Genomic DNA, 15,642 nt, shown 5'->3' with positions numbered 1-15,642 from the left:
TCCAATTGTTTCTATAACTTGAGGTGTAACATTCTCAAAACTCTAATTTGCTTATTAATAAAATTAACACACCATGTTGTATGAGTAGAAGAGGGATTGATAAAAAGGTTGATAACTTCAAGAGGCTAGAACTCACAACTGGAAACCATCAAAAACAAACTTGCTATTTCAAAGCATACAAAAAGGCTAATGTATTTTAATCCTAAATATTGCACATTAACAATAACCTAAAATACCTAACTCAAAAGGCATTTTGCACTAAATATATGAAGAACATGCCAAGCGAACTCTCAGACACTGCATATTGAGATGTACCAGTTCTTGCTCCTGTTGGTCATTAATTCCCATGGACTTTCTGCCTAGAATCTTGTCACTTACTTACATATGCATTTCCCAGTTCATTACATGAAATCCTTCTTGTTCCAAAAATAACAAAAAGTGCCTGGGGGCAATACAGAGAATGTATTTCAGAGATAGAGACCTCAATGGCATTTACTTAAGAAAAATTTGTTGTGGAGAAAGAATTCTGCAGGTATAAAATGTAAACAGTTAACATACACTTGATAGGAGCAGCACCATTCTTACACTACTCAACATCCACATTGCATGTTTTATTGAAAATTAGGTATAAAAAAACAAAGACTCAGACTAAATAACCACTACTTATGCCTGCTCTGCTCAATGTGAAGAAACAGTCCTTAGAAAATGATATCCTATATATGGCTGTGTGCTACTATTTTCAGATGAACGGTATATTGCTCATTTGATACATCACCTACAGAAACTGAAGTAGGCTTTGGAACCTCCCAACAGCTAGTATAAATATGATTATGCTACAGTTAGAATCAAATGGCCAGAAACACCTTGAGAACTGGTGCTCCCCTGACTGACACTGTGATAGGAAACCAAAAAGGTCCAAGGTCCAAGGGCCTGAGGCTGCAGGAAAGGGAAAGACCAGACTCTAGACCACTGCTGGGACCTACAGCCTGAGTAGATTAACTCTGTGTACAAAAACAGGCTCATAGCTAGTAGAAGTGAACCATCTGTTTATTTGCATTGAAATGTATTATTCATGAAGTATCCTCTTGACTTTATGTAATCATAAGCTTTGAGCATGCCACAAATTTGTAGAAAATACCATATTCTTTTTACTTTACTTTTGTTGTGTGGGTTTGGGGAATAGGAGGGTGGTGGTAGACACCCAGCATCTTCAAAGACATGCTCTAAGTTATTCTGCCATTTAGATGATGGGACTTTTGCCAAAGAACAATTGTAGGATGCCTACCAACTGTTATAATTAAATTAGGATTGGCAAGTAGCAAATATTGGAGGTTTTTTTTAACACGTTCATCATTTACAGTAGTTATTCCTGAATACAACTGGCTACAGGTTATTTTCCCTCACTCCTCTGGGGTTATTTAATTGATAAGCACATAACCCTGAAGGATAGCATCATGAACAAAACATTTAAAATAAAATTCTAATTAAAAAAACTATAAAATCTTAAATAATTCATGATATAGGCAAGTCACCACATAATAATTGCTTAAACAAAATCTTACAAATTCAGTAAAAAAAAAAATCAGCAGCATAAGATAAAGCAAATATGCAAAAATTTTAAACCATGATAAAATAATTAGGTTTACATTATACAGTTAATTACAGCAAAAATACAATACAGTTTTGTTGCTGTTTTAAAACACAACTTAAGTTTTAAATTACATCACTTGAAATTAAAAAAAATAAACTACTTTACTACAAAATGAATTCTACATTTTTGAAAAATCACTCAAAAATAAGACCACTGAATTGTTTTCAAAGTAGTTCTATCAATGACTAAATGACTCCCCATCCCCCCACCCCCCAAAGGCCCAAGTAGTCATCTACAGCAGCCCAGAGGTCCAGCTGATGCTTCTAAACTGCTGTCTGTATCTGAGGCCAAAGTTGGATCTGTTGACATTGAAGACACATCATTGACAGATGATGACGACGATGGATGCTGAGAGCCATTGATCACTGCTGCACCTGTGCTATGAGAAACAAAACAGCAAATCAGTTGCAGACAGAGTTGCATGCCGAGCTGCCTATACTGTATTGGCTACCTCTAGTGATGAATAATTTTTTTCTCTTGGCTTTGAAAAGGCTCATTAGATTGTGTATGAATAATACTGATAAAACATGCAAAACTGTCTGTACTGCATTTTGTTGGAGAGAGAATCTCAAAGGGATATATGGCCCAAAAAGTTAAAAGACTATTGCCCTAATAAAAATTACTTATCTTTTCACTGTAAACTCCAAATAATATCCTGGCACATCTTTTTTAAAAAAGATTTTAAAACATAAAACATAAAAGTACAAGAAGATTGTTTCCTTTACTGGAAGTAAGTTAGCTATAGCTAACAAGCATTTCCTGGATATTTATCAATATAATATATATACATACATACATATACTTACCTATTTACTTATGATTTATTTATTTATTCATGAGAGGGAGACAGAGAGAGAGAGAGAGGCAGAGACATAGGTAGAGAAGCAGGCTCCTTGCAGGGAGCCCGAAGTGGGACTTGATCCCTGGACCTGGGATCACGCCCTGAGCCAAAGGCAGACGCTCAACTGCTGAGTCACCCAGGCATCCCACCTGGAGTTTTTTTTAGAAAGTAGCAGGAATAAATAACCAATAGAGAAATCCTTTGAAGGGAGTTAGGTTAGGACATAGGAGGGAATGTCACTGAGGGATGGGAAATATGTTAAAGATGATTCATGTTCTAGGTAAGTATGTATTTTTTTTTAATTCTTCTGAGCTATGTGATCAAATAAGAGTCATTCCAAATTTGAGCTTATTAAATAATACAAATTATACAGAAGTTCTTAAGAATACATTTATGGAATAAAAGCAATGGTTTTCATATTGAGCAGTAAGCATTTCTAGGGCTGAGTTTCAAGCACTCAAGGATAAAAACAAAGCTAAAAACAAAGCAGGCTGAAAACCACTGCTCTAGTACCTAGCATCTCAGTGTTTTAAATTATCCTATTATTCTGTCTAATGATGAACAATAAAACTCTTTAGAACAGAAAAGGTCCTTTGAGAGCAACAAGGAAATCACCAGGGACATAGAATAGGCAAATCTTTAGGTTACTGGGGAGGGAGCTGGGAGACAGAAAAGAATGGAACTACTAGAGACAGAACAGGTAACACAAAGTAAAATGAATAAAAGGAGCAGACTGAATAGACTTCAGGCCTGACACCCTACTTCAGATTCAATCCACAAGACTCTACAAAATGTGTCTGTTGACTGAAGAGTACACAGTACCCGGCTAGCTTTGAAGACTTGTACTGAAATATTCAGATGATAAAAGGATTCTACCAAACATACGTTTTCATGCCTCTTTTTTTAAATTTTTATATTTTATTTATTTATTCGAGAGAGAGAGAGAGAGAGAGAGAGGGGCAGAGGAAGAAGCAGGCTCCATGCAGGGAGCCTGATGTGGGACTCAGTCCCAGGACTCCAGGATCATGCCCTGGGCTGAAGGTAGGTGCTAAACTGCTGAGCCACCCGAAACTAACTAACTAACACCCCAAAACTAACTTTTAAATGCATTACATAGGTAACTTTTTCATTTGAAAATCAAATACCTATGAAAAAAAAGGTACCTGTTTCCCCTGAACTTTAAAGCAATCTAGTAAATTCTGAATTATCTGAATGGCAATAATAAGGAAAATCATTCGTTTCTGGTAGCTGGGTCATTTCCCTCTCAGGTGAGTCTCTATACACTCAAAGGCATGCAAACTCACTGTATATTAGCCAAACTGAAATAAAGATAGGAAAGTGGGGAAAATAATATATTTCATTTTAAAAAATCAAGTTGAAATGGTATTGTGATTATCTCATATTCTAATTTGTCAAAGATTTTTCTTCTGTTTTTGCATATAATTAAGAACTGAATATTTTTATAACAGGTTGATTTACTAAAATAACACTCTCCTCTGCAAGCTAATAACTGAGAACCCAGAAAATGTCTAGAAACCTGCAGTCCTGTCCTTGCCACTATTTTATAACTACAGTCAAGTGTTCTTTAAGATGCCATTTCTTTTTTTTTAAGATTTTATTTATTTATTCATGAGAGACACAGAAAGAGAGGCAGAGACATAGGCAGAGGGAGAAGCAGGCTCCATGCAGGAAGCCCGACATGGGACTCGATCCCGGGTCTCCAGGATCACGTCCTGGGCTGAAGGCGGCGCTAAACCGCTGAGCCACCCAGGCTGCCCAAGATGCCATTTCTTTAAATTAAGAAGAGATACAACTGCTCCATCTCATGAAATTAAGTTCACTCAAACATTCAACACTTAGAACGTGCCACTCACTAGGATAGTATTCTTTTTTATTTTTATCTAAAAAAAAATTTTTTTTAGGATAGTATTCTGAAGTATAAAAGTTTTCCAAATAATGGACTTTTCAAATCCCACTTGGATCTCCAACACGAACAATTTAGTTACGCTACTACCGTACATCAATACAAAGCCAATCAACTCAGCTATTAAAGTATTTATAACACAGCTTTTGTTACAACTAAATTTTAAGTATAAGGTCAAAATTAATTTATGTTTTCAATAGTATCGACATTATAATTTAGAAGACTGCACTCCTGATCAAGGATTTAAAAAATAAAAAATTTTAAAGATGCACAAATATAACCAAAAATGTTATAGAGAGCCACAGAAATTATTTAAACAAATATATGTTTATAGTACAACAAAATGGGCATTTGAAACTATAATTAAAAATCTTACCCACAGGATATTCTTCTTTTTTTTTTTTTTTCTTAAAATGTAGAAGAGTTTTAAAGGGATGATTAAAATGGCATCGTTTTACTCAAATTCAAGACTTATCTGTTGAAATACTACTTGGCCTTCAAGGTTCAATTCAAATTTCATCTCTTTCCTAAAGCTGCCCTAACCTCTGCAGCTAAAAGTCTCTGCTGCCAGCCAAAGGCCATATGGGATACTGGAAAAACCAGGTTATCTGAAGCTACTGGTAAACATGGCTTCAGGTTAGCGACTTTTTTACATAATATATTTGTAATTTTATATTCATTTAATAATTTTGAACTTCAGTTTCCTCACATGTAAAATGTGCATAATAATCCCTTTCATGAGGTCTTAGGTAAGGTTTGAAAGAAATAAAAGTACATAAACCACAAGGTGCCTGTCATGTAGTATATATTTCATACAAGTTACCTGTCATTTAACTTTCCCCCCTCAATGCTTTATGCTTTTACAAGTACTAAAATTAAGTGTAAGATAGCTTATGATAAAAGAAAATGTCTAACTCCTGCAAACCGCTTTTCTTGTTAGAGATGGAACAATTTCTAATGGCAGTTTTAATGTTACTGCCTTAGTTCAACAAATCAAAAACACCAAAATGAGAAGATGGTAACTTATTATCACATGTACCAAATTTTGCAATAAAGCCTTAGTTTATCCAAAGTAAAGTGTTAAAATCCTGATAAGTATACTTAATTGTGAAAACATTCTTCTTTAAAGAGAACAATGTCAATAGAAAAAGGTTTTAAATTTCTCTTCTTCATTGGGATGTCAGTACTATAGAAAAAGATGTATATTTTATAAAGTCAGTTACGGATATATTAGTATGATGTATTGATACAATAGTGTATCAGTGCTTTCAAATTGAACTAACCAAATTATACTCCCTATACTTTTAAAACTTTCAATAATAACAGTAGTAAATATGGGGAAAACTACAGGATTCATGCAACTGAAGATTACAACAGAAGAAGCAAACTGTATAACCTTAACCAAGCTTATATTGTAACCAACCTAAAGGAGAGGGCTGTCCCCGTATAACTCCATTCTTGGTTCTCTCCTCCAAGTCCATAACTTCTTTGTATATTAACTCTGAAAAAAAAGGTGAACAAAAATAAACTTTTCAAAGTCTAAGAGCCAATTTCACAGTTTTCTATGTTTTAAGTAAAACATTTTTACACATATTAACTATTTCTGATAGTGTCCTCTCAATGGCAAAAACTCCCTTAATCGTCAAAGATTCAAAAGTGTTAACCACAATTCCCTGATCCTGAACCATGAACTATATTGAAAGAAACAAAATCTCTGCTATAACTAATGTTCCTAAAGTTCGGTTAAGGATAGAGCTAGGGTTGGAAGCCTCATCTTTTTTCACTCCGCCAGTTCTTTGTACTATACCATGTCATTCTACACATAGTATGACAAATGCTCAATTCTGTCTCACATTTGTCCTATTCACATCTAATTCCTGAGCTGTCGCATAGTACTGGTACATTGTAGGTGCTTATCTACACCTAAAGTTCGGTTAAGGATAGAGCTAGGGTTGGAAGCCTCATCTTTTTTCACTCCGCCAGTTCTTTGTACTATACCATGTCATTCTACACATAGTATGACAAATGCTCAATTCTGTCTCACATTTGTCCTATTCACATCTAATTCCTGAGCTGTCGCATAGTACTGGTACATTGTAGGTGCTTATTAGATATCTGTTATAAGATTTAAATGCAAGTGTGTATGGAAGCTTCTTTAATAAGAATGGAATATAAATATGTTTTTATTTTTTAAAAAAGCAGGTAGCTACCCTTCAACTCCTTATGATTTGAAGTATGACATGCTATCACAGATTTCTCCATGGGAATCCTTTTTACTAGACTTCTGTATAGTGAATGGACTGCTATAAGCAGTGCTCCAACTGAAGAGATACCAGATGCTGCCCTGAGGATATTATTATATCCCTCCTGCCCTGTGTTCTTCTATGTCAAGTGTGATGCACCTTGTGAGTCTGAATGTCTACTTCAGAAGAACCTTCCAGTGGATGCTACATCACCATTATTCATCTTTGATCATGGAATCCTTTGAAAAATGCATAAGAACAACGAACCCTCTTCTAAGAAAAATGGCCAAGCAGAAAATGTTCACAGAATTTCAAGGAATCTAATTACTTAAATTAAACTGATAAAGAATCTCTAATTATAAGGTAAAATAAGTGGGAATGTCAGAAGGAACAAGAGCTAGAGACACCAAAGTTTGCTTGCTATGGTAATCTTTTTTGGTCTTGGAAAGAGAAAAATACGAAGTCTGAATAGAGGAAAGAATGGAAGATTCTTTTCTTGAAAGAAACAAAAAAGCAATGATAAGTATTCTAAATAGGAGGATTTTTTTTTTTTTTAAAGAGAAAACACCCATTTGTGAAAAGATATTAGGGCAGAGGAACCAAAGCTAATTAGGAGTACTAACTAGTAGACAAAGTAACCTGTAAGTTAATGGCTCTGGAATGGATTTTTCTGCTATAATGCTGAAACTGTCAAGCAGATCTTTAAAAAAAGCAGTTTATGGGTCACTGAGCTGCACTTGGACTAGGAGAAAAAGACAGAATAAAGGTAAACTTGTTTACAGTAATCAAAAATCACAGATACATCTTTACACACAAACAAAAATACAGTTGACTCCTGAATGGAGAAAAATCAGAGAGGAAGACAAACTATGAGAAACTGTGGACTCTAGGAAACAAACAGAGGGTTGCTGAAGGACAGGTGGGTGGGGATGATGGGGTAACTGAGTGATGGGCATTAAGGAGGGCACCTGATGGGCATTAAGGAGGGCACCTGATGAGCACTGGGTATTATACTATATGCTGGCAAATTAAATTTAAATAAAGAAAATATAGTTGATTCTTGAACAACATAGGTTTGAAATGCATGGGTCCACTTATACATGGCTTTTTTCCAACAAATATATGTATAGTACTATAAATTTATTTTCTCTTATGACTTTAATAACATTTTTCTCCAGCTTACTTTATTATAAGAATACAGTATACAGTATATGTATTATACAAAATATGTGTTAACTATGTTATTAGTAAAGCATCTAAAAAACAGCAGGTTATTAGCAGTTGCTTTTGGGGAGTCAAAAGTTATATGCGAATTTTCAACTGTGTGTGAGTCGGCACCTCAATCCCAGGGTTGTTGAGTCAACTGTACTATGTTTCATTGATTTTAAGATGCACTTGCAGTTTAACATGTATGAAATAGAGTTGTATCTTATAATCAATGGTGTAGTGCAACTGGCAGTGTTTTCTCTTCGTGATATAGAATTATATGTTTTACAATTGGTGGCCTATTAAAATTATAAGAAATACATAAATGTCTATTGTAAATGTAACGATATATAAAAATATCAGATAAAATATGTAAAATATCAGGACCACATACTTTGGTCCACAATTATATTCTTGTACATTACTTATTACATATACAGATACACTAGGTTCTACTTAATTCTATCATTCTGGGGGGCTCTATAGAGTATAACTATGTTTCCCAAAAGTTAACTCAGAGAAAACTAATCTTGGTTACTCCTAGGAAGAATCAAATTCATTCTTCCTGAATAGATTTTTTTTTTTTTAAGATGTATTTATTTGAGAGACAGAGTACAAGCAAGGGGAGGGTCAGAGGGAGAGGAAGAAGCAGACTCCTCTCCAGGCAAGGAGCCCGACTTGGGGCTTGATCTCAGGACCCTGAGGATCATGACCTGAGCCAACAGATGCTTCTGACTGAAACACCCAGGTGCACCCCAAATTTACAGATGGATCACCTGTTCAGGTTTATATCTCCCCACTCACTACCTTTAGCCTTTCCAACTATTTATATATGTAATCTCTTAATAATAGGTCTTCTGTCTCCATTTTAAGATCAGGTAAAGAAGGGACCAAGTGAGTTGCTAAAATAGACATTCCTAAACCGTGCTGACAGAAGTATAAACTGCTATAATTTCTTTGGAGAGTAATTTTGGAAATACTTGAAAAATATCCTTTGGGCCAGCAAATCTCCTTGTAGGATTTTTCTTACAGGGATGTTCTCACATGTATACAAGAAGACTGTGGCGTTGTCTGTAACAACAACAGACTGGACACAACTTAAAGCTCTTCAAGAAGGAGTTAGATACAGAAGTTGTGACACAGCCATACAATAGAACACTAACCAGCTATTAAACCACATGAGCTAGATATGTGGAGTAAGACATCTCAAAGATAAATGATTATATCAACAAAGCGAGTGTGCACAGTATACAACCATTTGTGATTAAAACAGGGTGGGAGAGGAAAAGAGGGAGACATCAAACACAAGTTTGTACATCTATACACTATGAAAGAGCATAAAAATTCCAGAAAGCATCAGTATGTCGGGGTGGGAACCTGAGAGATTCAGATTAAGTCAGGGACAAAAAACTTACTTTCTACTTCTGTAAAAATACTAATAATCTTTTTACCAAATATCAGTTAGGAATAATAGAAAGTATCTTTAATTTAACATGAATAAATCAACATAAAGATCCAGAAGCTCTTCCAGCTTCATCTCTAAGAATCTGGTGAATGTTACCTTTCCACTCTTCTATTGTATGTTCCCTTTCATCTAACTGCTTGTCAGGTATCTTTGGTGGTGGCTGAAAAACACAATGCAACAATAATTCAGTTTATTGAGAGTATATAAATTTCTTATAAATTATCTGAATTATTAGCCAGGCAGAGATTCTCAAAAATACATCATTAGACAAACACTGATCAATCATAAACAAACTTCTTATGTAGAGAGACTAGTTTTGGATAACACTTTCACGACAGGAAAAAAGATGTTTAACCATCTTTTTCTTTTCTTCTAGTTTTTGAAACTGTCCTATTTTATTTACATCACACAACTGTGCTATGCTCTGGACAGAATAGTTTGTCTTGTAACTAGTTAGAATGTTTTCCCAAAGTGCTCAACATCCTAGCATCACGTACCAAGGCTAAAAGGAAAGAAATAGTGGGATGCAACTTTCTGTGTGGGGTGCTTGGATATGATCATTAATTTAAGATACTAGTCATGCAAAAAACAGAAAATATATGTTATTTTTATTTAAAATTAAAGTCTCCTCCAAACCTAACTTTAATTCAGTATAGTCTTCAAACATTAAGAAAAGAACTTACAGCTTCTGCTTCAGAAGGATCATACCAGACATTGATATATGGGTGCTGGAGAGCTTCATCTACAGAGATCCTTTTAGATGCATCAATTACCAGCATTTTGGATAACAAATCCCTTGCCTGACTGGCTGTAAAAATAATGATGTTAATGTATATGTATCTAACAAAAGTTTTTAAATTATTATAACTTTCATTATTGTAACTTTCATTTATTGAAAATGTATGTTTAAAAAAAAGATTTTACTAAAAAATCAGGTTATATACAGGATTAAAAAAATAACAAAAAAAGTTAACTCAAACCTTTCACTTTGTTCCACCACTCAGAGATAACGCTGGGTTTTATCCCTTAAGAACATACATACACACACATCCCAAAACTGAATAAATATACATATTTATAAAAAGTACCTTTAAGTTTGTTGTGTTCTGAGTCAGCTGGGAAAAGTACATCGGGGAAGAGTTTCTCAAAGCTATATCCAGCATATTTAGGTCTGTTTTCAACATAAGTCCTTACTGTTGGCTGTAGTTTCTTCATGAATTCAGGGCATGGTGTTCCAAGCTGTTCAATAACTTTATTCCACTGATCAATATCTAATATCAAGTAGCTAAGAAAAATACTCTGTAACTAATGTTCAATACATTAGCCATGTCTATATTAAAATAACAATAAATGGGCAATTTAAAAAATTCTAAGAAAGAATGTGGCAGTTATAAATTTTCTGTCTTATAGCCACCTTGTAAAAGGCAATGACTGTAGATAGAAAGGATCAACAGATAAGCTTTGTTAATCTTATTTTGTGTGTGTGTGTGTGTGTGTGTGTGTATGTCTACTAATACTGATTTTACCATAGAAAGAGAAGCTTAAACCCACAAATTCTAAAAACAAAGGATAAGTGACTCAAGGAATAACGACAATTACTACCCACAGGGACTCTAAATTTAAACTGTACACACTTCTAGAATATAAAATCTGTCTTTTCTTTCAACTTAGAAAATGTGAATGCATTTCTGGGAGGTTAAGAAATACTTCTTATAATCTGTCCTTTCGTTTTCTGTACTAACAGAAAATAACCAGTAACAATAAAAATAATGGCTTTAACAAAAGTGCCATTTTCTTTTGTCATTCTTTGTTTAGCTTATGTTTAATTAAAATATTTTTAAAACTCTGAAACTTAAGAAATGAGTCTGTGTTTTGATAAGTTGTTAATAAGGTTATGATTCCCTGGTCTTTTTTGTCCTAGTCTTCATACTCCAAGTCCTCTCTGCAGACTAATTCAGTCTTTCTTAGCCCAGGGAGTATAGCTTTTCCCATTCTCCCTCAGTGTTACTAGTTGATAAACAAGTAACAGATCACCCACCATTAATATAAAACTAAAATCAGTCAGATGAACAAAAAGAATGAACCCAAATCTACTCACCACCATATAAAACTATTATGCTAAAATTCTCAGATGAAAAAAATCAGTATGTTATGTTGAAAAATGAGACAACAACCAAAAAGATGCAAAACATACAGAACAGTAACAAAAGAGGAGGTGGTTGGGGGAACAAAACAAAAGGATGAACAGAAGCAACAGACAATTCCAAAATTTGTATTAAGTCCTAAGTACTTCTAGGCTCACTCGAGTGTATAATTATTAGAAATTTTAATGCAAGCCATGATTTTTGATTTAGGTTAAATAAATCAACTCAAAGCCAGCAAGTAATTATGGGTAATTCACTTAGCAGTTGTAAGAATTAACTTATATATAAACTAATAAATGAGGGAAAGGAAAGTCTATGTCAAATAGCAGGTGGTATTTTGAAAGAGTAGTTTAACAATATTTTACTATTAGGGAGAGACAAAATACATTATACCTGACCAAGTTAAAGTGCTATCATACATTTTGACCTTTAGAAACTACATTTTAGGCCAAAGATAAGGATACGATCTGTACCTGGGAACAAAACACCACCTTTGATCATTTCTCCCATGATGCACCCAACTGACCAAATGTCAACTGAAAACAAAATGCAATGACATTAACATAAAGATTTTGGTTAAAAAAAAATTAAACATTAAAAAAAATTACATACACCATGTATACTTTAAAATTATAGAAAGCAGTATAAAATAAAAATGAGTGACAGTGAATGTGCTCTAACTACCAGCAGAGACTGTATGTCCTACTGCCAAATGCAGCCTACAAATATTTCAGCTTCTTGTCTCAACAATTTTTGAACTATAACAGCCACAAACTTTACATCTGTTTAAAGAAGCCCATATATATGAATATGCCATATTTATTTTCATTAGAGAACAGAAGGAAGTTCATCACCTAACTAATTTAACTGCTGCAGCAGCACAAGGATACAGTCCCTTCCTGGAAAGAGGATTTTGTGGCAAACCATTTCTCCCATAATGCACCCCACAGACCATAAATCCACTATATGTTTGCAGCACAAAAGAAGGAAAAGCAAGCAAAAGGTCGTTAAAATCAAAGAAGCATAAATGACTGCATTATATAAAAACTGCAAAACATCACAAAAAGAAAAAAGTGCTTTTAATTTTAGCTAATGGAATAATTTAAAACACAAAATATTTTTCAAAAGGCTTTGATTCACAAAAGCAAATGTGAAGTGTAGCCTTTTAACTACATATCTAATTTTAAAGTGAGAGCTATGCACAGAAATCACATAACTGAAAAACCTATACATTTGTCTCTATAAATTTGTTTATAAAATATGAAACAGAATCAAACACATCTTTGCAAATAAGGCTGAAAATGAACATGAGGCGGCAAAATTTAAATAAAATCTTGATACTATTTTGAGGTTCAACTGTGCATTATACTCTCTCTTTAAGTCAAATAAAAGAAAAAAGCATGAGCGGAAATAATCTAGTATATTAAAATATTTAACAGAAAGAATGCGTTTCTATGAATAATTACAGTTAAAAAGTTAATCAAAAGCTCTTCAGAAATTTTCAAACTGGGTTTCAAACTGGGTAAATTTATTTGAGAAGTCCTATGTTTATTCTGAAATGAAAGTCATTTGTTTTCTTGATGTCATACTACAATTACCCTACTATTCCAAATGGAACAAGTGCATAGAGAATGAACAAATAATCAATGAAAAAAACCTTAGTAAAAGAAGTATATTTTATGTTTTCCATCTAAAGTTTTTTAAGCCCATAAAACCAAACTGCTTTGGTTTAAGAAGTTAGTTTTAGTTGGGTATAATATGAAAGTTCCCACAGATTTATTATCTACAAAGAGTCTCCCTATTGACTTCCTGACTCCCATCAACTTTTAATGGGAAATCCAATTAATGCTGAAAAGAATCAGCTAAACAAAGAAAAGGGCAATTTGGGGATCTCTACCTGTTTCACTAATACATCCTGATATTTTATGTCTTTGGTTTGTAAATTTGGTAAAAAAAAAAAAAGAGAGGAGGTAGATTCATATGGTGATGACTGCTTCACTATATATAAATATATATATACATATGTGTGTATGTGTATAAACACTGAATCACTACAATGTACACTTGAAACTAATATAATATTGCATGCCTACTGTATACTTCAATTAAAATAAAGGAGAGTAGGTGGTTGCAGTTTAATAGAAGAGGGGAAGAATGAGCAATTTAAAAAGAAAGCCTTAGAAACTTGCATTTGTTTTTGAAGTTTCAAGGTCCTTTTTCAGGCAAAAAAAGAAAGGAAAGAAATAAGTGTTAGAGATAGGTGGACTTGTGAAATGAGAAGTCTGTACTTTCCAATATACTCATAAAGAGACTACCAGCTCCTTATGGAATCTTAGGAACAAAGGTGGGAATAAATTTTGGAAATCCTGTTGAGTTAAAGTTTCTCTAAAATTTATTAGAATTCATATGAATCTTCATGATTCACCTTTCAAGAATACAATTTTAGAGGAAAGTTAATACTCATAAATCAGTTCAGAAAACCATTTTTTCTGGGGTTTTTATTTTTGGAAACAAACTACTACAATAAAATTTCCCTATAGGTTTTAAAGAATGGTAAACTTCAGTTAAATATCCAGGACACAATTTATGTAGGTAGCCTTAAGAAAAACATGTTTTTAAACAAATTTCAAAAGCTGCAAGCACAAGAGAAGATATTGCCTGGGTTAGGGAAGACTTCTCAAAATAGAGCATGCCTGATTCAAACAAAACTAGCTTTAAACGGTTTAACTGCTTAATCTATTAGGCAGTTTAAATATAGTTATCATGTCACAGTTTGTAAAAAGCCTTATGGTAGCTTGCAATAAAAGACAAAACAAAGTTGTTAGAACTAGTGGGGGTGGGGTGTCACTAAAAGAAGGAAGTTCTTGTTCTAACCTTATTACTAATGTTATCATGATCAAGCATTACATTTGATTTCGTTTCCTGAGGCCAAAAAAGGGCAATAAAGTGATCTGCAAAATTCCTAAGACAGGAAAGCATGTCAATTCTTTATATGATAGTTTCTACCAGAAATTAGCACCAATAGAAACTATCTCCAAGATCACATTTATAGGACATTGAGTGACACAGTATCTGTGACAATTGACAGCTTTACAACAAATGCAAAAGCAGTTTTCATGCTGGTTACTGGAAATCTCATTTCTCAAAAGAAAAGAGTCTAATACGAAATCTAAATCTGTGAAGTCTAACATATAAAACAATTTTAGACAGTATGGGAACAGAACAGCATGTTAAAGAAAAGAATAATCATAAATAGTCAAAGTATTTGTTTTTAGTTAATTCAGAAAAGCAAAGGAAATTAAGCTAAAATCTTCAGTTTAGTGTCATCTTTTATAAAAATTAATCTTAAAGACTGAATTAATACAGTTTCTTGATTCAAAGTGAACTTCTGTTCCAGATTCCTTGCTTAAAAACAAAAACAAAAAAAACACACCTTAGGTACCCTAGGTCTTATTCTAGGGAGTATTTTGGATGAAATTGCCACATTTTAAAAGTTATAGTTTAAGCTCATAATCATCTGGTATAGATTTATTTATAGCTTAAAAATCTGAGTTTCAACAAAATTTCTTAACTTACACGTATGTGTATATATACACATATATGTATGTAACATTTTAAAAGGTATATGAACTACATGCCTGTTAATTTTCTTTAACCTTGATTCTTTTTTGCTTTTTTAAAGATTTATTTATTTATTCATGAGAGACAGAGACAGAGAGGCAGAGACATAGGCAGAGGGAGAAGCAGGCTCCATGCAGGGAGCCCGATGTGGGACTCGATACTGGGACTCCAGGATCACGCCCTGGGCTGAAGGCAGACGCTTAACCACTGAGCCACCCAGGCGTCCCTTCAAACTTGATTCTAATGCTGAAATCTATAATTGAATATACGTACATATAAATAATGACATTTCTTTAGGGTGGACACAAGGCTTTGATGAAGCACTGCTTCTAAAAGATCACTTTAATCATCCATCAGCTTTGCAAAATGGCCTCACTATAGCTCTTGAAGTCTACACTAGGTGCTATAACTTTAGTTTCAAAAGGTTGGAAGTATGTTCAAATATCACTTATGCAAAGTAGTATTATTACTAAAGAACTGTCAGTCCACCATATACTTCAGCCCTGTTAGAAATACTCACTTTCAAGTTACAGGCAAGCAAATGGCA

General features: G+C 33.7%; 1 protein-coding gene across 7 annotated transcripts in view; it reads right to left on the bottom strand.

The window, feature by feature from the left end:
* Positions 1-596: 596 nt before the first annotated feature.
* Positions 597-15,642, bottom strand: part of MAPK8 (mitogen-activated protein kinase 8) — an 86,397-nt gene continuing 71,351 nt past the window's right edge. For 5 of the 7 annotated variants that reach the window (XM_055345277.1, XM_055345275.1, XM_055345281.1 and 2 more), the window contains 6 exons: positions 11,939-12,010; positions 10,419-10,601; positions 10,014-10,138; positions 9,427-9,490; positions 5,840-5,917; positions 597-2,025 (listed from right to left, as the gene is read on the bottom strand). In XM_055345277.1, the coding sequence (XP_055201252.1) occupies positions 1,880-2,025; positions 5,840-5,917; positions 9,427-9,490; positions 10,014-10,138; positions 10,419-10,601; positions 11,939-12,010 (668 nt within the window). In that variant the 3' untranslated portion in view covers positions 597-1,879. Of the gene's footprint in view, positions 2,031-5,839; positions 5,918-9,426; positions 9,491-10,013; positions 10,139-10,418; positions 10,602-11,938; positions 12,011-12,364; positions 12,437-15,642 lie in introns of all 7 variants that reach the window. The other 2 variants (XM_055345276.1, XM_055345280.1) reach the window with 2 other exon arrangements.

This window comes from Nyctereutes procyonoides, unplaced genomic scaffold, assembly GCF_905146905.1.
Source record: "Nyctereutes procyonoides isolate TBG_1078 unplaced genomic scaffold, NYPRO_anot_genome, whole genome shotgun sequence".
Taxonomy (NCBI): Eukaryota; Metazoa; Chordata; class Mammalia; order Carnivora; family Canidae; genus Nyctereutes; species Nyctereutes procyonoides.
This window is presented reverse-complemented; position numbering and strand designations above follow the sequence as displayed.